Here is a 25,250-nt window from a genome sequence, read left to right as displayed (position 1 = left end):
ATTAAGTATCCCTATCGAGAACTTATCACAGCAACAACCGGAATATCCGATTACGTGTAGCCGCTGCCATCATCGATAGTCGCCTGCTCTACGGATCGGAAATCACATATCTGGCTATGAAAAACCTCATCGACGCGCTATCCCCGATCTACAACCGATATATTCGAATTATCTCGAGACTCCTTCCTTCCACTCCGGCAGACGCTGCATGTGTGGACTCCTACCATTTCGCTTCCTCGTAATCGTCACGCTCTGCACGAAAGCAGCAACCATTGCAGAGGAAACCGCAGAACTCGCCTCATGGATGAAGCAGACCACCTGCTAGAGAACACCACCGGCTTGCATCTCCCAACAACTGCCAAAACACCCTGGTGTGGTGAGCCAGAATAGTGCACTTCAAATCTTAAGTTTGATACCGGATAAAAGAAATAGCTTTAAAGCAGGAGACTCATCCATTTGATTGCTAAAATCGCCGAGATTCTACGGAAAGACTACTCAGCACTAAAGCGTTGAAACACTGATGCATCCCTTTCCGTACGAGGTGTTGGAATAGATATGACGGATGAAACCAACCAGCCTCAGTCTCCCTGGTCAGTGCTCAATCTTCTCCAACGAAACAGCTGCTATTTTATATGCCGTCACTGCACCTACTACTAGCCCGATAGTCAGCGAGCAGCTTCACAGCGCTCCAGTCTGAAGCCCCTCGTCACCCGTGGTGCGTTTAGCGAATAATATCGCGAATCCGATTAGGCATGAATATAACATGGATCGCATCACCAACGGAACAAGTTGCAGCATGATGATATTTTCAGCGCTAGTCGTAAATTTATCCGATTAGGATAATTACCATAATTGCTGTAAAAATCGAGCTCTGCTACAAGTCACGTACAACATTTTTTCAATTTCGTAGAAGACCACATGACGGTACCTACCTTGATACCTTGATGGCTACAGCGTAGCGCCATGCCATTGCCGGGCGTATTATAGAGCTCCATCGGTCTTGGGCGGAACATCTCCAGTTGCCCCGAACGTTTAGGTTCGCCAGGTCCTCTTCCACTGCGTACAGCCAGCGTATTCGTGGTCTTCCCCGAAGTCGCTGACCTCTACCTGGTTCCCTGCTGAATATTATTTTCGCGATTCTTTCTTCCAACATTCGCACTAAGTAACCAGCCCACTGAAGTCTGCCGTATTTTACACGCTTGATAATATTCGCATCTTTGTACATTTGGTACAACTCTTGATTCATGCGTCTGCGCCACACACCATTTTCGAGTTTCCCACTGAGTATTGTCCGAAGAACATTACGCTCAAAAACACCGAGAGCTTTCCGGTCTGACTCTTTCAATGTCCACGCTTCGTGCCCGTAGAGAGCCACCGGAGGGACCTAAGCTGGTTACGTAGAACGTAAAAGGCCCTATTCGTAGCCGCAACACGTCTTTTCACTTCGCGGGAAACGTCGTTGTCACATGTCACAAGTGTTTCAAGATAAACAAATTCTTCAACAACTTCAAACACATCCCCATCAAACACTACCTCAGCACCTACACCACCAAGCCTGACTCTATCTCTACCTGCAACCATGTATGTACTTCGTTTTGGTAGAATTAATGGACAGGCCTATCCTCGCTGTCTCCCTCTTCAGAGGCACGAAGGCCTCTTCCACAGACCTGCGATCGTTTCCAAAGATCGTCCGCAAAACGAAAGAGCATGTGTGACCTTGTGATAATAGTGCCATTTCTCTGCACGCCAGATCTCCTAATAGCTCCCTCGAGTGCAATGTTGAACAGTAAATTCGAAAGTGCGTCTCCCTGCTTCAATACGTCTAACGTCACGAACGAGGTTGACACCTCGTCTGCAATCCGAACACTTGATTTCGAACCATCCAGCGTAGCACGTATCAGTTTCGCCGGAAAACCATGTTCAGACATTATCTGCCACAGCTCATTTCTTTTCACTGATTCGTACGCCGCCTTGAAATCAATAAACAGATGATGAGTCTGCAAGTTATACTCCCAGAATTTATCTAGGATCATTCGCAAGGTAATCATCTGGTCCGTTGTCGAACGGCCCTCGCGAAAACCAGCTTGGTATTCGCCGACGAAGGACTTCGCGAGCGGTCTCAGTCTGTTAAACAGGATGCACGATAGAATTTTGTACGCCGTATTCAGCAGGGTAATACCTCTGTGATTGGCACACTCCAGTCTGTGCCCTTTCTTGTTGATAGGGCGGATGAGGCCATTCAACCAGCCGGTGGGCAATTCTTCGTCCTCCCATAACTTCAGAAGTACTGGGTGGATCGACTGGACTGCTCACTTCCGTGCTTGAGAAGCTTGACCGGGATCTCGTCCTTCCCAGCAGCCTTACAGTTCTTCAGCTCGCTGATAGCCTTTTTAACCTCTCCTATGGTCGGTGGGTCCACAGCTTGATCGTCATCATCAATGTTCATCCTGTTCCTTGCTACATTTCCATTTTCACCGTTCAACAATTACTGAAAAGGCTCCTTCCACTTGGCAGCCACCGCCGTTTCATTCCCTTCTCGATAATTGCACATGGCGGGCACTGGTACGGAATTATTGCATAAAATCTCCGCATATCATTCCGGTTCATGCTTTCTTGAGCTTCAGCTACCATAATTTCTTCGTGCTGCCTTTTCTTTCTGCGCTGGATTCGCTTTTCTTCGGCTCTCGCTGCCCTGTACCGCTCTCTGTTCTGTCGGGTACCGGCCACAAGCATACGGCTTCTGGCGACATTCTTCATGTCTGTCACTCTCTGGCACTCTTCATGGAACCAGTCGTTTCGTCGTTGACCAGTGCCAATCACTTCCCGCGCCGTTGTTGTCACAGCTTCGAGGATAGGGTTCCACAGGCTGTCGACGTCTCCAGCAACGTTGATTGTTTCCAACTGCTTGTCCAGTTGCTGACGGTACTGTGCAGCTACCCCATCAGTCGACAAGCGTTGTATATTGAAGCGCAGCGTTCTGTTTGTTGCGGAAAACGTGACGCTGGATAACCGCGCCCGAATTTTAGCTACAACGAGATAATGATCCGAGTCGATATTAAAAGTCCTCGGAAGGTCCTGACATCCATGACATCTGAGAAATGTCGCCCATCAACCAGCACGTAGTCCATTTGGGAGTAGACATCGCCACTCAGGTGTCGCCAGGTGTGTTTGCGGATATTCTTCCGTGCGAAGTAGGTACTGCTGATTGCTATCCCTCTAGCAGCAGCGAAGGTTACTAGCCGCAGGCCATTATTATGATTGTATGACATTTACCAGAAAACCGTTTGCCAGAATCAATTTGCCAGAATGATTTTTGCCAGAAAACCATTCCCCAGAATGTACCATTCGCCAGAAAGCCATTCCCCAGAATGGACCATTTGCCAGAAAACCATTCCCCAGAATCATTTTTTGCAATAAATTTTCAACTTTGATATGAAATCTATTAATCGAAAAATTTATGGAAAACTTAAGGCCACCGAAGTATTAAAAATTGTTATTTGAGTATTTTGATTATATGTACTTACATTGGGGTGCAGAGCTACTTGGGCACTTCCATGATTTACTTTGGTTAAGAAAGTGTTTCTCGGTCGAATTATGTAAAACTTTGCGATAAGAAGCACTTGAATGCGACGCATATTGTGGCCAAATATGAGCCCAGTAACTTTAAAAAACACTACATAGTGAATCAAAAGTATCGCGAATAGGATCCAGCTCCTTATTTGTACTTATAGCACGAAACAGTGTATAACCAATTTTCAGATAATTTAATCCAGAAGAGTGGACTACTAACACTGCATAGCTACTGCAAAAACTGAATTGGACTTTAGCATCCCTAATACAGCAACATAACATTCGCGTCGTGGATGTTGCGTCAAATCATATTTCAATCTTGTAATATAAAAACAAGTATAAAACAACGTGATTCGTCGAACTATGTTGTAACTAAATAAAATTTTGTTACAATCTTTCGCCTACAATTTTATGCAATTTTCATAACGTGAAAGATATATGGGGGAACTGTCACCAGATTTCCATTTTTTGCTGCATAACTGACCTGAGAAAAAAAGCTAACATGTTAGGCAAACATACTTTTAGTTGAATGGATATTTGACTGAAGAGTATATCTTTGAGAAATATCGCAAAACAATCAAAAGAACCGTTTTTCATTGAAATAAGGAAGAATTTTATTTGAAATATCATCAGCCTGGCACCAATTATTATTTGTATAACTCAAATAAAGAAGACAAAATTCAGCTAAACGTCCTTTCAGCCATATATCTGAATGAATTATTCAAAAAAAAAAAAAATAATAACGTTAAACTTTTGTTATCTCGAAAATAATTTTAAACCACGTATGTTTTAGTTATAAGATAGATTTATATCATTTGCGACAGACTGCTCAAAAATTCTTCAATTTTCAGTATTTGCCCTGATTGTAAGTTTCAACTATCTGGTACCGTATATATTCAGAAATCCTTTGGAGGACTGCCACGTCGGCATTTTTTGTTATATTCAGTCAATTGAGATTTTGTTTTTTTTTTTTTTGTGGGTAGGTAATTGGTAGGTAATTGAGATTTTTGTTTTCGGAATCACTCGCTTGAAGATTACAAATCATATGTATGTCATGGTTAAAAAATTAAACATGGCTTCTTTATTTGGAGACAGGAATTGATTCAATTTTACGATTTTTGCATTTCATTATTTTGTTTCAATCCACAATGCAGATTTTTATTCCCACCTGTGAGCAATTCTCGCTGAAACCAGGCCGCCATCGGCACCCATCGTTAGAATTCCAATTTTATGTCACTGATCGCTAGCTTTCGATAAAACTTAAGGGTGGTCCTTTTTGTTTTCTCAAATTGGTGGACCCCTCGTACGCCAGCTAGCTAAACAGTTTGCAAAAAAGCCCATTTTTTGATAAATCTTGGGTATTTCTTCACGTGATATGTCTCATATTTCCCTTGGAACACATACCAAACTTAATGGCATCGTATAGAGAAAGGATATAGCTTTCATTTGAAGTTAAAAAAATCTGGCGGCCATTTTGAATTTGGCCGCCATCTTGAATTTTGTTAGAAAAATCGTTTTTTTACCATTAGCGCACCGCTCGTTTTGAATTCTGAGATCACCATCAGAAAGCTGAGGAAAAATTGCGTAAGATAGGCTACAGAAACTAGGTGTGCAATGGTATTTACCCTATGAAATGAACGATTTTCTAAAACATGTTCCACGATTTTGACGTATATGGCGAGTGCAATTAATGCAAACATCATTTTTTGTACAACAAAGATACAAGTTTTCAATAGTTGGTGTATTTTTCGAGTCAGAAGAAGAATAGGAGTATTATTTAGAGTGATAAAATCTGGCGGCCATCTTGGATTTTGACGCCATCTTGATTTTGACTAGTAGAATGAATTTTTCACCTTGATAGCACTCAGCATGTCGAATTTGGAGGTTACCAATAAAAACAAGGTTACGTATACTCTTCTTCTTATTATTCTTCATTTTCCTGACGTTACGTCCCTAGTGGAACCGAGCCTGATACTCAGCTTTATTAGTTATAAATACAGGTTATTAAATAGGAATTTTCTTTTATAATACGATTTTTAATAACAGAATATTTCTTCGACATATCTTTGAATTCAGTTATTATGAATAAATAAAATTAATGAATAAAAACCGTCCAAAAACATTGATTGAAATAAACAATTTTTTTTTTACCATATGCTTTTTTTGTCATCGAATGAAGTTTATAAATTGTGCGTTGGGACATTAGTAAGTTTTGTGGTAATATCTGTAGTTTTAACGTAAAACATTTCCAAAAGTGCATTAATTTAGAATGGAAATCTTAAATTTTTAAGCAAAAAAAATCCTTGATTTTCTGAATCATAAAGTATTGTTTTTACTAACACCCAACATGCATGTGAAAAATAGCGAAATTGAAAGGTGAGAAGCAGGCTTTGTTCTAATGTGGACGTAATGCCGAAACTCAGGTGAATCATTTTGAGTTTGGAAAATCTGGTGGCCATCTTGGATTTCGACGCCATCTTAGTTTTTAGCAGTAGAATGATTTTTTACCATCTCAACGCTCTTCATGTTTAATTAATTTAAGATCTCCGTTAAAAAAACAAACAGATTCTTTATTTCTTATCTTATTTTAGCTGTTCAACAGCTTGTTCATTTCTATCAATGGTTTTAGACCAAATAAATGAAAGAATTAATGCTATTTTTCAACTCGCAGATTTGCAGAACAATCATTCAGGTGGCAAATAAGCGTTAAAAAATTCTACTTGTTAATTTATTTTTAAAGCTTAGGGGCTGGCTCTATTCCAGTAGGGACGTAACGTCAGGAAAAAGAAGAACAAGAAGAATAGTAAGTGTAACGGTGGCATTAAAATTCAACATGTTGAGTGTTATCAAGGTGAAAACTCATTCTACTACTTAAAACCAAGATGGCGTCAAAATCCAAGATGGCCGCCAGATTTTTTCACTCAAAATAATACTCCTATTCTTCATCTGACTCGAAAAATACACCAACTATTGAAAACTTGTATCTTTGTTGTACCAAAAATGATGTTTGCATTGATTGCACTCGCCATATACGTCAAAATCGTGGAACATGTTTTAGAAAATCGTTCATTTCATAGGGTAAATACCATTGCACACCTAGTTTCTGTAGCCTATCTTACGCAATTTTTTCTCAGCTTTCTGATGGTGATCTCAGAATTCAAAACGAGCGGTGCGCTAATGGTGAAAAAACGATTTTTCTAACAAAATTCAAGATGGCGGCCAAATTCAAAATGGCCGCCGGATTTTTTTTAACTTCAAATGAAAGCTATATCCTTTCTCTATACGATGCCATTAAGTTTGGTATGTGTTCCAAGGAAAATATGAGACATATCACGTGAAGAAATACCCAAGATTTATAAAAAAATTGGCTTTTTTGCAAACTGTTTAGCTAGCTGGCGTACGAGGGGTCCACCAATTTGAGAAAACAAAAAGGACCACCCTTAAGTTTTATCGAAAGCTAGCGATCAGAGACAAAAAATTGGAATTCTAACGATGGGTGCCGATGGCGGCCTGGTTTCAGCGAGAATTGCTCCTGTGTTTTATTTAATATTTTCAATCACGGTATTTATTGAAAACTGTGATGACAGAATATTGTTGATATAATTTTCAACAAGTTTTTAGAACAATTAAGAAGAACAGCCAATGATATAAAGAAGGGTGAATCTCCTATGAAGCATATAAGTTCTTGTGTAAATTAGTTCTAAAGAACAGCTAAATACTCACAGAAGGGAAAATCTTCAATAGAATATTGAAAATAGAATTGTCTTTAATGAATGTTATAGAATAGTCTGAAAGATGATCATTACAGCATTGAAAAATAGTAATTTTGCGAAAATTATGAAAAGCTCGAAAGCCTATGATATTTTCCCGTGGCAAATTTACCGAGAAAAAAGCAAATTTGATTGATTTTTTATCACGTACGGACGAATTAGAGTATGAATCGGACTGTTCGAGTTGATAAGGAGGTCAATTGAAGTGAAAATGTCAACGCAACCTAAGATTATAGAAAACCACGTTTGAAAATGAGAACTGACGTAACTTTTAGCTCGGGAGTCTTGAGTTTTTTAGTGAGGTCAATATCGTTATGATATGAAGTCAAATCTGAGAGCTTTGGATTTTTTTTTGAATGGGTTACAATCATTGATGGATATATTTTCGGGAATGCAATGAAAATTCTCAAAAATATTAGTTTTGCCCACGTTTTTTGCATGATGTTCATTTTTCCACCAACAGCTGTTCATTTTACCCGCATAGTGCAGGTAAAATGAACATTTGCATCGTTTTTTGCTAGCGATAAAAATATGTGAAAATTTAACTATTTCAGTCTGAATTTGTGATACTGCTATAGAAAACATCCCTATTTTTGATGTTGTGCGATAGAACTTTACAATTTCCTCGTTCTTCTATCAAAAACAGGATGATATCCTTACCACCCCTTCCCCTACTATAATTTGCTAAACATTTTATCACATAAAAAGGTGAAAATCTTACGAAACACTTACTTACACGCCTAAGTATTGCTATGTGAAGCTTAGTAATGAAGAAATATTATTTTCTGGGGAATGGTCTTTCTGGGGAATGGCTTTCTGGGGAATGGTCCATTCTGGCAAATGGTTTTCTGGCAAATGGTCCATTCTGGCAAATTGATTCTGGCAAACGACTTTCTGGCAAATGGTTTTCTGGCAAATGTCATACAACCATTATTATTGATCATTGGTCGGCAGAAATCTTTTTTCCCAATCTGCGCTTTTGCGTCGCCGATGACTATCTTGACGTCTTATTTTGGGCACTCTCCGTAGGCCTTATCCAGGCTCTCATAGAACTCATCCTTCATGTCATCGGGCTTATCGTTCTTTGGCGCATATATGCTGAAATATAAATAAATATAAATAAATAAATAAATATATGATCAGACTGTAGAATTTGCCCTTCATTCTCAACACACAGATTCGGCCGCTTATCGGTTTCCACCGAATAATTCGCTTCATCTGCTTTCCAATCACTTTGAAGCCAACTCCAAGTTCTGCTCTGTCGCCACCGCTGTAGTAGATGTGGTACTTGAATGAAGTGTTGGCGATGGGGTCCACCGTTCGGGATTCACGTTCTCCGGTTGTCGGCCAGCGTATTTCCTGGATTGCTGCCACGTTCACGCCGATATTCCGCAGTTCACGAGCCAGGAGCTCAACACGCGCGGGTTCATTCAAAGTTCTCACGTTCCAAGATCCAACTTTCCAATCGTTATCCTTTATTCGTTGCCGGGTCTTTTGCCTTTCTTGATTGGTGAAGAGTCTTCGATAGGCCACCTAACCAGGGTTGCGTTACCTACATCGTACTAGAGGGGCTGCCTCCTCGGTGCTAACACGATACAGCATTGTCCGTTTGTTCTTTACATGATGACCACGGTCATAGCCATCACAACTATTCACCTTTATCAGGGCTTTGGACCTGTAGCTCTGGTTCTCAATAGTTTCAAGTTCTTTCGGACATGCTACTATGGTGAGAAGTTACGCGCTAGCGGTGTTCCACATGAGGGTATCAGAAGTTATATTGGAATGCACAATTATATTACAATTTCTGAAAAATTGTTGTGTAATGATTCATTACGCAACTGAAAACAGAAATCACGAGATAATATTCATTTTAGGTGATGCTAAACTTTTCAAGGTGCTGCAATATTCAGTATGTGTGTTGCAATACGCGATTCCATACTTATGGTGGGTAGTGTATCTGCTCGAAGTAAGAGTGAGCATGGAAAAGAAAGGGCTCCATCCCATTATCCCGAACGCCACTGCCCCGAACGCCACGACTCCGAACGCCACTACCCTGAATGAGTCTCAATCCCGAAAGCCATTATCCCGAATGGTTCATTACCCCGAACGCCACTACCCCGAATGAGCCATTACCCCGAATAGTATGAGATACAGTGCAGTATCTTGTTTGGCGAGCAAAACTGCGGCTCTAAAGAAAACTGGTAATCAATGGTACGTAAAATTCGTCGGTAAAATGTGAATCATATATTTTCCCTTCTTTTATATGTCAGCTACTCTTTCGAAATATTTTGTTGGCAACTATCTTCTTCTCAGTCTTTCTGAGACAGTGGCTGTCTTTCAGCTTCTCTCTTAAACAGGCTGTTCTTTCATGTTTTCGTCGGATAAGCTAGTCACAAATATTTCCATATATAACAGCTTTTTTCAAGGTATATATTCTGAAGGCATTCACATCCTGCTATCATTCTAATCAGAAAATCAGTGACGAAAAAAATTAGGCTCACAATACTTAATTCACTGACGTTTATGCTACCATCAAAGTAACCACACCACCACATGACATGAATGCACCAACTGGTGTAAAATGTCACAAATAAATAAAAAAAACAATATGATTATATCAATGAAGAAGGCACAAAAGCAGATGAAGAAAACAAACAACGATGCCCGTTTGTCATTGGTGTTTTTTATCATCAGAAGCAAAAGAATGTCAATTTAAAAAAAAATGAGTATTAATGGGGTTCATATTAATGAAAAAAAAAATGCTCTGTTACAGAAAATGAAAAATGCAATGCACGGAATGGATTATATTGACGCGCCTTTAGTGTGCTTCGTGCGAAAATTACAACTTCCCGAATCGAAATGCAAAAAGGTCGGTTCGAATGAATTTAATTTTTTTGTTCTCGATTATCACAAAAAGGTTGAGCATCAGCATGGTAGAAGGAAACTAACAAACTTGCGGCAAGCGCTTTGCCAATCTTTGTCAAGGTGTTGTCAAGATGTGGATACAATCAACGAAGATTCTACCCAGTGATTGTCAATATAGGCGAGGGTAGATTGAGTATTTTCGTCCCTGGTTGAGCCAAACTTGTTAAATACTCATAAGGAGGCGTATAATTATCTCCCCACTCTCTAATTAGAATAAGTCTCAAAATGTTATGCATTCGGGGTAATGGCGTTCGGGGTAGTAACCAATTCGGGATAATGACTTTTGCTGGTAATGGCGTTCGGGGTAGTGGCATTCGGGATAGTGGCGTTCAGGGTAGTGTCATAGAGTCAGAAGAAAGCAATGAATACTAGATGGATAGGTACCGTAAGAGAACGGCGAGAGAAATTGGATTAGATGTTGAAGAGGCCATACCATATGAAACCAGGCCCATGGCACGGGTCGAGTTTTAGCGTAGTCAACATCTCCATGTGTTTACTCATTTTAGGGTAATTTGAATTGAGAGTGCAATCAGAATGCGATGTTTTGTTCAATGTTTATGATCCATACTCGAGCAAGTGTCGCTATCAAATCACTGATTGCTTGCTTGGAGGCTTGCAGGATGCCTTTTAATGTTTGCTCTCCTTTCAAAACCATCGAAATGTTGAACAATATCAAAAATTGATAATCAAACCATAGCAAACAATTAAACAAAACAATGGTCTTTATTTTCACAGTTCTTCAACTGACAGTGGGCGATATTCACTTATCGACCGGGACATCCTGGCTACGAAGAACACTGTGTATCGATATATGGTTGTCATGGGCCTGTATGAAACAGTATTACTTGAAACATCCTTCCCTATGGGAACGGCATAGCGTGTTGTTCAAATAACACTACCAAGGCAACCAGTATTCATTGCTTTCTTCTCCATGCTCCCTCTTACTTCGAGCAAAATTGACCGATACACGCTATGTCTAAACCAGCAGAAAATATCGAATGTACCTCGGATTTTTTCCCGCTAGTTATCAGTATTTTTTTTTATAATTTCATAATCGCAAGGTTACAAAATTTCTTTCGGTGAAATTTTTCTCATACATTTTGTATGGGCCGAAATGTGTAGGGAAACGTGATTTTTATTGATAATAAATCTCCGAGCTGTTTAGAAGGATACCTATTAGTAGATGAAAAATCCAAATTTAGTACTACACCATTTAATTCCACTAGAGTTTGTATCCTTTGACAGATACGCGTATTTCGACCTCAACTGTAAGGCCGTCTTCAGTTATACAGATACAAACTCTAGTGGAATTAAATGGTATAGTACTAAATTCGGTTTTTTCATCTACTTGTGATTTTTATTGATTTTCATAGTCTGTTAATCGACGGAGCAACACGCAAAAGCGGACGAAGCCAACGACGAACGAAAACCGACGAAATTATAGCGAAAAACTGAATAACATAAACATAAACAGACGAAAATCTTACCGTTTTGGTCGGTTGACCGAGCGTATACCACTGCCGCGTATGCAGCCTCCGAAGCATCAGCAAATCCAAACAGCTGCACTTTGCCTCCATGGTGGGGAATCCATCTGGGAATACGAATCTTCTCGATTGCTTGCAAGTCGTTCTTGATTTTGTTCCACTCGTCATCTATTGCCGCCGGTAAAGGATCATCCCACAGCAAATCCTGCAACCACAGCGATTGAAAAAGGATCTTAATACGACCGATGATCGGAGCGACCCAGCCCAAAGGATCAAAAAGTCAAGCTGAGTCAGATTACATTTGACGTTTCGTATTTCGCTTGTTGAAATCCATCTTTAACTGGTATCCGAAAGTGTCAGTGGCAGGATACCACTGTATTCCCAATGCCTTCACCGAGTCAGCATCTGGCGCCAAATGAAGTGGGACTGCAGCGTCGGTCTCAGTACTTTCATCGAATAAGCGAGGGTCGTTTGATGACCATTTCCGTAGGGTGAACCCGGCCGTCGATGTTACCTGGATGATGTCATTCCTCAGCTTGATTGCTTCTTCGAGCGTGTTGGCACCGGAGAGTAGGTCATCCACATAAAAGTTCTTCGAAACATGCTCTGCTGCTTCCGGGTACTGCGATTGGCAATCTCGTGCTGCTTGTCGGAGTGATTCAATTGCCAAGTACGGAGCACATGAGCTGCCATACGTGAAGGTTAGTAGCCTATAATGCTCTAAAGGTTTTCCGGGCTCAGGAGACCAAATAATGCGTTGGTAATTGGTATCTTCCTTGCGCACCTTGACCTGTCGATACATTTTCTCGACATCAGCTGTAAAAGCGACGACGTAGGTCCTGAAACGGGTGAAAACCACCGGGACATCTTCGGTGACTTTTGGTCCAACTAACAAACGATTATTCAACGACACGCCGGTTGCTGTTTCACAGGAGCCGTCGAAAACAACTCGCATTTTGTTTGTCAAACTTTCGCTTCGAAGGACTGCGTGATGCGGAAAATAATATCGTTGATCCGATGGCATCAGGAATTCGTTCCATGTGGCCCAGCTGTAAATACTCTGCCATAAAATCAGAGTACAGCTTCTTGAAAACAGGATCGCTTGCAAATTTTCGGTGCATTGACTTGAGTCGATGAATGGCTGCTGGAAGTGACTCCCCTAGCGGTGCTGTAGTTTCATCGAATCGGCCAGATTCGTCACGTTGATAGGTGGCTTGGAATACTTCGACAGCTTGTTGTTCCTGCGGCTTCGGCTTGTTCACCTCCTCGCCTTCCCAAAACTGTCGTAGCGTTTTATCAACGTTGAATTCGGCGCACATAGTGACAATAGCAGTGTTACATGTTAGATCAGTTGTAGCCCCGACTTGACCAGCAACAATTTAACCGAACGCGGAATTCAATGCCACTGGAAGCCCCATCTCATCTTTCACTTTTCCATCTTGAACTACGGACAAAAAAACATCCACTCCTAGAATCACGTCAATCTTTCTTGGTTTCTCAGAATGGGGATCGGCTAGTCGCAATGACTCAAGGCATTTCAAACGGCTAGTATCGATTTGTCGGCTTGGTAGATTCGTTGCAAGCTTGCTCAGCACGAATGCCTTCGTTCGGCATATCGGATTGTCGTCGAAGCGAGAAGAGATTTCCAAATTCACCACCCCTCTGGTGGTCTTCGTTGCACCGCTGCCAACAACTGACACTATCAGCTTCGCATTCTCTCTTTCCAAACCAAGGACAGTGAAACAATGCTCTGAGATTAGGGACGATTGAGAACCGCTGTCGATCATGGCTCGCACTTCATGAAACTGCTTGTCTTTCCCTCTCACACGAACAACTGCAGTTGGCAACGTAGCTATGAAGACCGAAGTAGTTGCTTTCACATTTGCCGAACAAGAAACGAGTTCAGTGTTGTCTTCAGTTTCGCTGGTTGTAGTCGCGGGAACCACCTTATCCTTAATCGTTGAGACGTTGCTGTTTTTTTGCGCTTTGTCGGACTGTCACAGCAGAGTATGGTGTCGTTGCTGGCAATCAGATGTGCGGCATACAGATTTTGACGGACACGATTTTGCGCAGTGGTTTGAACGCAAACAGTTGTAGCAAAGTCGCATTTGCAGTGCCATGTCTCGTCGTTCCTTCACTGTAGCCTCCTTGAAAGTGGCGCACTGGTAAATTTCATGCTCTCCTGATGAACATATTGGACACGACTGCTGAGTGACGCCAAAATTGCTGACTTCTCTCTTTACTGCTGGATTTTTCCGTTCTTCTTTGAAGATTTCTTTCTTGACGTAATCCGATTGCTTGCCGCTAAAAGCTGCACAGGCTTCGAAGGTGTCACATTTGAGGGATTCCACGGAGGCATGCAAATCGATTCTGATCGACCATTTCAAAAATATCTGAAACTTTGCACAGTTTTTCAGTTCCATCTAAACCGTCATTTTCCGATATCAAATCTTCAAGTTGAGTCACGACTAACTTTTCAAAAGGGTGCATGTGAAAATGGTTCAAAAATATTCAAAAAGCTGCACAGCAAAAACGGTTCGTTCGATTGTTAGACTACTAAAGAAACAAAGTTCTTCTTCTTTCTGGCGTTACGTCCCAACTGGGACAAAGCCTGCTTCTCAGCTTAGTGTTCTTATGAGCACTTCCACAGTTATTAACTGAGAGCTTTCTATGCCAATTGACCATTTTTGCATGTGTATATCGTGTGGCAGGTACGAAGATACTCTATGCCCTGGGAAGTCGAGAAAATTTCCAACCCGAAAAGATCCTCGACCGGTGGGATTCGAACCCACGACCCTCAGCTTGGTCTTGCTGAATAGCTGCGCGTTTACCGCTACGGCTATCTGGGCCCCTAGAAACAAAGTTAGACAACTAAATAAAGATTCCAAAAAAAATACACACAGTAAAAACAATTTTTTTTTTTTGAATTACAAAACATCATTTTTGTCACAAAAACTCAAATATCTCAAAACCCTATCGGAATACCAACGTAATTTTTTGAGAGAAAACGGTCCATTATATTAGCTATCTATCGCATGAATCACGAGTTGTATCAAGTGTACAAAGATGCGAATATTATCAATCGTGTAAAATACGGCAGACTTCAGTGGGCTGGTCACTTAGTGCGAATGTCGGAAGAAAGAATTGCGAAAATAATATTCAGCAGGGAACCAGGTAGAGGCCGGCGGCTTCGGGGAAGACCACGAATACGCTGGCTGTACGCAGTGGAAGAGGACCTGGCGACCCTAAACGTTCGGGGCAACTGGAGAAGTTTCGCCCAAGAACGACGAAGATGGAGCTCTACAATACGCCCGGCAATGGCGTGATGCTACGCTGTAGCCATCAAGGTATCAAGGTAGGTATATTAGCTATCTACCATAAAAATTTGGTGATGGTAAGCCAATAAACAAAAAAGTTATGACATTTCAAATATTTCACAAATTTGACACTTAGTGAATTTTTTTTTTTTCATTGGTATTTTTTTTTAGCACCGCAGTTTGTTGCTGAATTTTTTGTTAAGGGTACCACATGAGCTTAACAAGTTGTTTTCATGATATTTTATTTAATTATTCATAACTATTATAGCATCTATTAGAAAGTTAGACGCGATCCAGTGTTGTGATCTAAAGTCTTGATAGTGTCATATTTTTTATTGTACGTAACTGAAGAAAAATTCTCTCAATAGTGTTGAAACCTTTTGATAAAAGAAAACTAAAAGAAATCTAATATTGAAGACAAAAGCTACAAAAAAAGTTTTCTATACAGGTATACGACTAGTTTACCTGCAAAAAGTTTACCTCGTAGAGAACAAGGCGGGTCTATACCCAGGTGATCTAGTATACGTAAAGCAGGTCGGTTTTATCGGCGCTGGTTTTCTCCACAAAGTTAAAATCTTATTACACCTGGGTATAGACCCGCCTTGGTAGAGAATAGACTTTGTTAATCTTATTTGGGAGAAAGCGAGTAACTTCAACAACATCAAAAACATGATAGGTACCATGCCCACACAGTTACGGATCACCCACAGTGACGGATCACTTTGGCGTTCAACATCGGATAACTCGCTCAAAACATTAACGTTGACGTAAAACATATTTTCCCCATGTTATACTATTTGTCTTCTACCATTTGTAATGTTAAGCACAACATTCAACCGCTAAATAACGGTTTATTTGACAAATGTTTAATTGGTATCACACAGCTATCATTATATGGTCGTTTCCTGTAAGAAGTGCCGTCAGCATTCATAAGCTCCCATAGGTGGTAAAATTCTAATGTTATAGCATGTTTTATGCTCGTTCGCTTCGATTTAGTATGAATTCATCTTTGGAAAACATTTGACTTGAATTTTTATTCTAAATACCGAATATTAGCACTTCTAACTAGTGATCCCTAATATGGACCAGGAAATGATTGTTTACCACGGTTATGGATCACTTCCAAAGAATGTAGATTTCTGCTATTTTATGCATTGAATTTGACATTTTCAGATAATAGCACTAAGGATAAAACTAATAAAACATCAAGGTTTGTAAATTTCATTTTTTAGCAGACAAAAATGGGTGGAAAACTTGGTGTGGAGCGCAAACAGTTCATGTCTCAGTTACTACAATGCAGTATCACAATAAAAAGGGCATTTTATCCTTGTTTCCAGCTCTAACACTGCTATTTTTGGCAGTAATATATAACACATTGTTAACATTCGCCATACCATGCAATACAGATGCATTGAGTTGAAAATCTCTTGATTTTGCGCACTGATCCGTAATATGTCACAATTTGATCCATAATATGAAAATTGATCCAAAATATGGTTTTCAGGAACCGATACATTTTTTAATTTTTATGCAATCCTATGTAAATATTACACTCAAAACAGTTTACTGACCGATGTTCCAATTTTAAACGATTCGATTCGTGTTTTAAACTACAATTTTACGTTTTCCATGTCGTTTTATTGAATTTTATAGGTTGGACTCCACACTATTTGATCCATAACTGTGGGGTCATGGTACATACCATGAACATACTCACGAAAAAGCTAAAAATATACTACCACTATGGTTATAAAAGATTTAATTGTAAAATTTTTCTTCAGTCAAGCAAACGACACCAAACTAGTCAGTAAAAACTTAAAAGTGATTTTGTTTATTAAAATCTAACGAGCAACATGAGTAGTCGCTTTCTCAACCGTTGCAGGCCGTTTGCATTAAAAAAGTGTTCGAAAGAGCTACGAAATCTCACCGAAAGCACCATAGATAAACTGAAAGCGGCTGGTTATGCTCCAATGTCTACATTGAGTACAAATTTACGCATTTGTACGTCCTGCCGTTTAAACGTTGACAAACGGGCAATCTGTACATCATCGGTGGATCAGGTTGCAGGAAGTTCGAAAACAACAACAACTGAGGAATTACTAGATGCACCGACAACAACTGAGGAGTTACCAGAAGTACCAAGTGCAGATAGTCTTGCCACGGTACCATCAGCGACATCTGTTTCAACAAATCAATCAGAAGATGAGTGCATCCAGAAGGTCAACATCGAACGCTTCAACGAAGGGATAGCTGGAATAAAAGTGACTCCGATTAATTGGACGAAGATGGGTTACGTCAATTATCCCGAGAAAAAATACCGTGAAATCAACGAAGCTGTACGAAGAAACCTCTTCAAATTAGGACCTGAGGATGTGGAAAATACAGACTACGATGAGGTAATTATGAATATGAAGGAAAGGTTCTCGAATCTAGCCACGACAAGGAAAGAAAAATTATTGATTTTGTCGATGCTGCCAAGCTCGTGGTCTATTCAAGACGCCATTGGTGAGTTCAAAACCAATAGAAATACAGCAAAAGAGGCAAAACAATTCAAAAATAACTGTCTTGCAACCAAAAATGCTAGGTCGAGTACTTCATTAACAGATGAGACAAAAGAAAAAATAATTCAATATGTTGAAGACGATGAAGTAAGTAGAGCTATGCCTGGCCAAAAAGATTATGTATCTGTAAAAAAAGATGGAAAGCGTCAAGCAATCCAAAAACGATTAATGATGACTACTTTGAAGGAAGCGTATACACGCTTCAAGGAAATTAACGAAAATATTAAGGTAGGTTTTTCCTCATTTGCAAGCCTTCGTCCAAGGCAATGCAAGCTTCTATCCAATTCAGGAACACATAATGTTTGTGTGTGCACAACACACGAAAATATTAACCTAATCTTACATAGTTTGAAAAGAATCAATTTATCAAAGGATATAAAAATGTTAACTGGTAGTCTTTTGTGTGAAAATACAACATCAAATTGCTATCTACGATCTTGTTCGGATTGTCCAGATTCTTCATCATTGGAAAATACTTTATTCGCTGAGTTTGAAGAAAATTATATTGATCAGTTATCATTTGAGCAATGGGTGACCACGGATAGGTGTGACCTAGAAACTATTGTAAAACCTGTAGATGAGTTTGTGTCATTTTTTTGCTTGAAATTAGAAAGTTTAATTTCTCACGACTTTATTAAAACAGAGCAATCCCGCTTTTTAAAAAATACGAAAAATACATTACAAGATGGTGAATTTTTAGTCATTTGTGATTTTTCTGAAAACTTTAGCTATGTATTGCAAGATGAAGTGCAGTCCCATCACTGGAACGTACAACAAGCTACAATTCATCCATTCGTTATTTATTTCAATGGAAGTACGCAAATTGAACATTTTAGTTTTATTGTAATTTCCGAAGATTTAAGACACGACTCAGTATCTGTAAATTTGCTCATAGCCAAAATGATTAACTTTTTACGCGTTGATAAGGATAAAGAAATCAGAAAGATATATTTCATGTCTGATGGAGCAGCATCGCAGTACAAAAACCGTAAGAATTTTTCGAGCCTATGTCAATTTAAATCAAAGTACGGAATTGATGCAGAATGGCATTTCAGAACCATAAAGCGCATGGCCACAAGAGCAAGTTTAGCCAAAGAACGTGAGCATCCATTTAAAACTGCCAAAGAACTATTTGATTGGGCGAATCGCAGAAAAGAAGAAGATTTAACAAAATTATCATTTTGTTTTACTACTACTGAAGAGTACGAATTAACAGCATCAGAGCTCAGCGAGCAATATAATAACGCGAAAACGATCCAAGGAACCCAAAAATTTCACTGTTTCATTCCATTGTCAGAAAATAAAATTAAAGCAAAACTATACTCGAACTGTACTGATAATGATGCAAAAGTGTTCGATATTGTAAAAAAATTGAATAACAATAAATAAAAAAATAAGTATTAATAAAATGTTTTCATGATCTCATAACGCATACCCAAATCCAAAACTTTTAAAGTTTATATATAACATTTAGAAACTCATCGATCATACTCTAAAAAAAAAATATCCTGGTAAAAAAAAAAAATATTTTCGTGTAATCTGTTAATTCATTTTAATGTATACATATATACATATACATATAATATTTATACATATACATAATATTTATACATATAATATACATAATACTAATGAATACATGAAAACGACTTGTTTAATTCAAGCAAGGCCCTTAACAATAAAATCAGCAACAAACTGCGGTTCCCGTAATAATTTACACCGAAAAAAAAATTTTTTTCTACTAAATGTGAAAATTGTGACATGTTTGAAATGTCATAACTTTTTTGTTTATTGGTTTACCATCACCAAATTTTTATGGTAGATAGCTAATATAATGGACCGTTTTCCCTCAAAAAATTACGTTGATATTTCGATAGGGTTTTGAGATATTTGAGTTTTTGTGTCAAAAATTATGTTTTTTAATGCAAAAAAAATTTTTTTTTTACTGTGTGTATTTTTTTTTGGAATCTTTATTTAGTTGTCTAACTTTGTTTCTTTAGTTGTCATACAATCGAACGAATCGTTTTTGCTGTGCAGCTTTTAGAATATTTTTGAACCATTTTCACATACACCCTTTTGAAAAGTTAGTCGTGACTCAACTTGAAGATTTGATATCGGAAAATGACGATTTAGATGGAACTGGAAAACTGTGCAAAGTTTCAGCTCAATAGAAAAAAATGAATTAAAAAATTTACCAAATTTTGATGCTGTTGCTTGGAATCACTCATTTTTGCTTGAGGAATTTGAGCAGTTCTTCGAAAGTAGGGTTGTCAATATCCACGATGTGCGCTGCCCTGGGAGGGAGGCACCGATACTACACACGAAATATAGAACAACGTTTGTTTGAACTGCAAGATAACTCCAGCTTGCCAACAACAATCAAGGCAGGCTTGGAGAAAACCGCTAGTTTTCTTTTGTTGTGTACTTTCGATCTTTCCTGACAAACATGGAAAAAGGGCCACAGTTTTCTATGCACTAAATATTAATTTTCATTGGAAAACGTAAAACGATGCGTTTTTCAATGCTTCATACTCAATCAGTTGAAAGGTGCTCATGTGACATTACTTGCAATATGTGCATGAATTGATTTTCATTCAATTTTTGTCACTTTTGATGAAATGCGAAATTGTGTTTCAGTCAGTTACGCGCTTTTTCCATGTTAGTCCAATGTTTGAGATCTGGGCTCACAGTGACAGTTCGTGACAGCGGAATCCCGGCTCACTATGACGTACAGAAATTTTGTATTGGTTTCTCCCTCCCAGGCGCTGCCCATTGCGATCTTACGTTGTCATCCAGTTATTTCACAACGATATGGATGAGCCAAGGGTCTCTTGTCTCGTACGCAGCTCCCATGGCTTTCAGCTGACGAATCACCTCGTCGGAGGTCGATACGAGCTTCCGTAGATTCACGAGATTCGCTGTCTTGATTATTGGCTGGTCACAAAACTCCTGGACAAGCGTCGAAACGGCAAATTTCGGCTTGTCATACTGTTCGACCAGAGTATCCCATACCTCTTTATAGTTCACATCGGTAATTGCGTAACTACTAACGAGGCTTTTTGCTTCTCCCTCCAAGTGAGACATAAGAAGCTGCAGTTTGAGCGCATTCGTAAGGTTTTTCTTATCCACACTGCTGACAAAGATGTCCTTGAACGATGCCCACTGTTTCCTGTCGCCCTTGAACGTCGGAAGATTAAATGATGGTAGTTGTGTGTCGATTGGATTTTCGCGCATATTACGAAACTGGCCAGCTAATTCCTCCACGGTAATTGAAGCTGCAGCTTGTCTTGTTAACAACGCCTTTTGCGTTTCCAATAGCACACGAACAGCTTCCTTCAGCCCGCTATCCGGTTCAATGCACGTACCGTCGCTACTTCCGCAGTGGGATCCTCTCGGCCGTTCTACCTCCAGCATACTAGTAAACATTCCTTTGGTAATGCAGAACAGTTTCTCGTAATCCTCTCGCACATTCAGCACCGATGGCAGTTCCTCCTCTGTTGCTGCGTCTTCGATTTCGCACTGGATTTTGTCGAAATTCTCCTGCATTTCCACCAACTTTTGCAGCCGATCATTTATCTCGAAGGTTGGTGTTTCCTGTGTCACTTGTCTCGCACCTGCGTGTTCCCGTTTCAGCAACTCGAACGCAACATTTCGCTTCTTCAAAAGCGTTTCCCATTGTCCCGGACCGGTCGCGGATTCTCTGCTATCCGGAGCAGAAGGACCAAAATGTTAATCGACGGAGCAACACGCAAAAGCGGACGAAGCCAACGACGAACGAAAAGCGACGAAATTATAGCGAAAAACTGAACAATTCTCGGAATAATGCAATTTTTTTTTTAAAATGGCGTGCTTTTCGTTTCGTATATTTTTACTTATGAAATTACATGAGGTTGATCATAGCGGAAGGCGACGTTTTTCTCTCTGCTCGATTCTCTTGTTTGTTTTCTCTTCGTTCGTTGTTTTCTTGCACATAGTTTTTCGGGTTTGGCCAATAAGGTCAAGGGATCATATAAAGAATCAGCAACATAGTCTGTACATAAAAAATAGCTAAAAAGTGCGAAAACTCAAAATTTCACCTATGGAATATTTTAAAACCTTTCGATTATGAAAATACGACCCAATAATTGAACTCTAGCGGAAAAAAAATCCGAGGTACATTCGATTTGCATAATCAGCTGGTTTAGACATAGCGTGGCGATATGCCGGTTAAAAATTAAATAAATAAATATCTTAACTGTACGGGAAATGCTTCAAAAGTGTTGTTACTCTTGATTCTAGTGTGGCTTCAACAACCTGATATTCAACATTATACATGGCAAGTTTTGGATCGCTTTAAATATATATCATTTGATACTAAACCGTTTCAATTCTCGAAAAGCAGAGATCAAACACAATTGTTCGAAACATCGGAGCAACCCTGTATCGCTGAGATTACTGCTAACCCTTTGGGAAATATAGACCATTCGATCCAACGCAGAAGCAGCGTGTGTCATCGGAGTTGTCAGCAGAATCGCGAGTAGAAGGCACAGCAGAATGACAGAACAAAAGTGGAATCAATGCTATTGTGAAGACACGTTTAATGAGTTCGTAAAATTTCCAAATTTGCTAAATTTATTATTCCATTTCCCATTAATTTAAGCGCATTTAGTGACACCTAAGTTCTTATTCTTTCACTGTGTAAGTTACTATTAAATTTGTTGAATTTACGGTTAAAATAATCGTAAATTGTTTATTCCTAGATGCTCTAAAGAATTTGATAACCTAAAATCACTAGTGACAACGATTAAATCACTAGTTAATTAGTAAGTAAGCTATAGAACAGCTTCGAAATTAGTTTAAATACTTAAAATACCCTATTTACTTAATTTAGTTCTTAAATCCTACGAATAGACCGTAAATTCCCAGTGCAAGATATTGCTTCTGGTTACTTCTTCAAGATAGAAGAAAAACTTGATGTAAGTCTCTGATAACCCTAGCAAAATCCTATGAAAAACCTAATAAAACTTATTTTTTAGCTTTAAGCTGTCATTACTAACGACTGCTTTGAGGACGGTTTGCATTTCTATCCGAACAACAGAAGTTCACAAAAATGCGATCCCATAAGCTTGGCACTGGTTTTTAGATACAAATTGGCCACTTCATAATTAATTTGAGGAGTCCCTGGGACCCGGAAATGGTCATTTGTAGTATTAATCAAATGCACATCTCGGAATCCAAAGATGACCGTCACATAACATAACAAAACATCAATATATAACTCCTAAAAGCAGAGAGCATTGAATTGTTATTTGGGTTGTTTTGTTCGTCACTTTAGTAACCCCAATGTGAAAACATTACCGGAATTGCTGACTGTGCATTACGAAAGATTTTCATTTCCGTTTCGAGAAACAATTTGGTTCGCGTAACGACGAAACAACGCGGAAGCCCATCGTTTCGCCAGAAGTTTTACCACAAGGCTTTTGAAATGGCCTTAAATTACAACATTGTTCCCGACTGATAACAGTTTTTTTCCTTCAATCCACATGATTTACAGATACTGCGGCGCTGATACTGTTTGCGTGCAAATATTTCATCTCCTGCTTGTGTTTTTTTTTTTTCAGAGGAACATCCGGCATAGATATTGATTTACGACGCGTGGATATTGATCAATGTCCGCAAAAAAGTTCTCCATCTGGTGCTCCGCAGCCGCTCAACATTTTCGCCGGAACGGACAAGTGTAAGCCGCGTACGACAGAGGTTGGTACCGAGTTGTTGAAAAGTTTGTTTCGTTTTTTTTTCGACACGTAATTACTGTGTTCGTGGTTTTGTTCTAACCGAATCGCTGCTTCAACGTTCAGGTGCCACGTTATTAAATTTGTTTGAATATTTATTTTTACTCATTTCCCTTTTCGAGGGAACACAATTAGAGTTTGCCACTTCACGATGTTCAATAAATTGACTTCATTTGTGCATCACGTGACATTGTTAAGAGCAGTTTGATATTTTTGGAATGCGGAATTTCAAATTTATTTCAGTATTGAAATTCAGTATATGTATGTAGTGAGGATGAATGGTATGTTAATTTTTATTATACGATTGATAATTTATAGCATTGGCATATTTTTAAAATTATACTCCAACCTCTTTGACGACCGTTCTAGGGTTTGTAAACAAAATCGATCGTAAAAATACATTAAAACTATTTTGCTGGAAAATTTTTACGTCTAAATGTGAAAGTACAGATCTGAGATATTCAGCATAGTTGAAAAATAGTTTGAGAACCCTACATAAGGTCCATTCATGGTTAAAATTTCTGACTTGAGATGGCAACGCTGCTCGATTGCAATCGAAAGAGCCAATTTAATGGGGGAGTTACACTCAGATACAATTTAATACTAAAGATAATTATATTAAATGTTGGTAGAGGTAACTCTTGCATACTATTCGAAGTGCAAATGTTTATGTAACTTGCAATTATGCTATGAAAGAAATGAATAAAGTTCAACAGCTGTTACAACAAATGGAAAAGTGTTGCAATCTAAAGACAGAAATGTGTGTAAATTATGGTAGCTTAAGAAGATCGTCAAGTTGCCTTACCATTTTGCAGAACATCATTTCCGTCCAATTAAACACTTGTTAAGATATTGATTATTTATAAGAACGGTCGTTAGTCTGAATTTCGGTTAAAAACAAACCGTCGTAGAAAAGTATAATGGTCATAAAAAGAGGTTGAAGTGAAACATCATAAAGCACATAGCTACTTTTGAATCGACCTTAAAGAATCCTGCTGAAACAATGCAAAGGCAACACTTGCCAATGAGGAAACAAATTCATTGTAATAAATTTTCATTGCGTCGATTAATTTCACTTAGTCGTAGCGAAGACTTGGAAGCAGCTCGTTGTGCCGGAAATGCTTTGTCTCATACCTCTGGAAGTATACTTGCAGGCAATGTTCGCACCGTAATTTAACATTCCCAGATGTTTTCTGTCATGAACTTTTTGGTTTTTCTTCGGCCAATGTGAACCAAGTCTCTAACACTGTGTTTCTTCTCCTTTCTATCAACAGTGTGTTCCGATACCAGGACTGGGATTCCGTCGAGGTTCGTATCGGTGCGTGTGCCGGAAAGGATACTACTTTCCTGATACCAGCATCGAGCAGAAGTGGTTCAACGGTACTACTCTCGAGGAGGAGTATGAAAAATTGATGCAGGTTAGTATAAAAGCTTCGGTCGTAAATTAAACGTCGCTACGTGTGTTCAACAAAAATGAAAACTTCAGAGGGTCTTATGGCAGTGACTCGGTGTTGTTCAATAAAGATTGCTATCTGAGGCAGCTGTCGAGTTTGCGAGTGTGTTGTTAATATATCTGCCGCACTTTCAAAACCTAATTCTATTAAAAAATAACCCCTTCCATGAGCGATCTGCGTGAAGAATAAAATACTACGCGAAATTGCAAATATATCTGTTGTTAAACTTTTCATGAAAAAGTACGAATGCATTCAACGATGAGTTACTATAATTGTTTTATGGTTTTTAACTGGGGGAAGCTGTTTGCCGATTGGCACAGAACCAAGTACCACATTATGCGCACATACATTACCATTCAAAAGTTTGAGCTAATATATTGTATCTTGTTAATTGAAAA

The 25,250-nt window shown here is 39.1% G+C and overlaps 1 protein-coding gene across 5 annotated transcripts in view; it reads left to right on the top strand.

Moving 5' to 3' along the window:
- Positions 1-25,250, top strand: part of LOC23687899 — a 756,337-nt gene that overhangs the window by 550,821 nt on the left and 180,266 nt on the right. For all 5 annotated transcript variants that reach the window (XM_021843875.1, XM_021843874.1, XM_021843873.1 and 2 more), the window contains 2 exons: positions 23,228-23,363; positions 24,673-24,816. In XM_021843875.1, coding sequence (XP_021699567.1) covers positions 23,228-23,363; positions 24,673-24,816 — 280 coding nt within the window. The remainder of the gene's footprint in view (positions 1-23,227; positions 23,364-24,672; positions 24,817-25,250) is intronic.

The sequence above is a fragment of the Aedes aegypti genome, chromosome 2, assembly GCF_002204515.2.
Source record: "Aedes aegypti strain LVP_AGWG chromosome 2, AaegL5.0 Primary Assembly, whole genome shotgun sequence".
In the NCBI taxonomy this organism is placed as follows: domain Eukaryota; kingdom Metazoa; phylum Arthropoda; class Insecta; order Diptera; family Culicidae; genus Aedes; species Aedes aegypti.
Note: the sequence above shows the minus strand (reverse complement) of the source record. Positions and strands in the feature narration are given on the sequence as shown.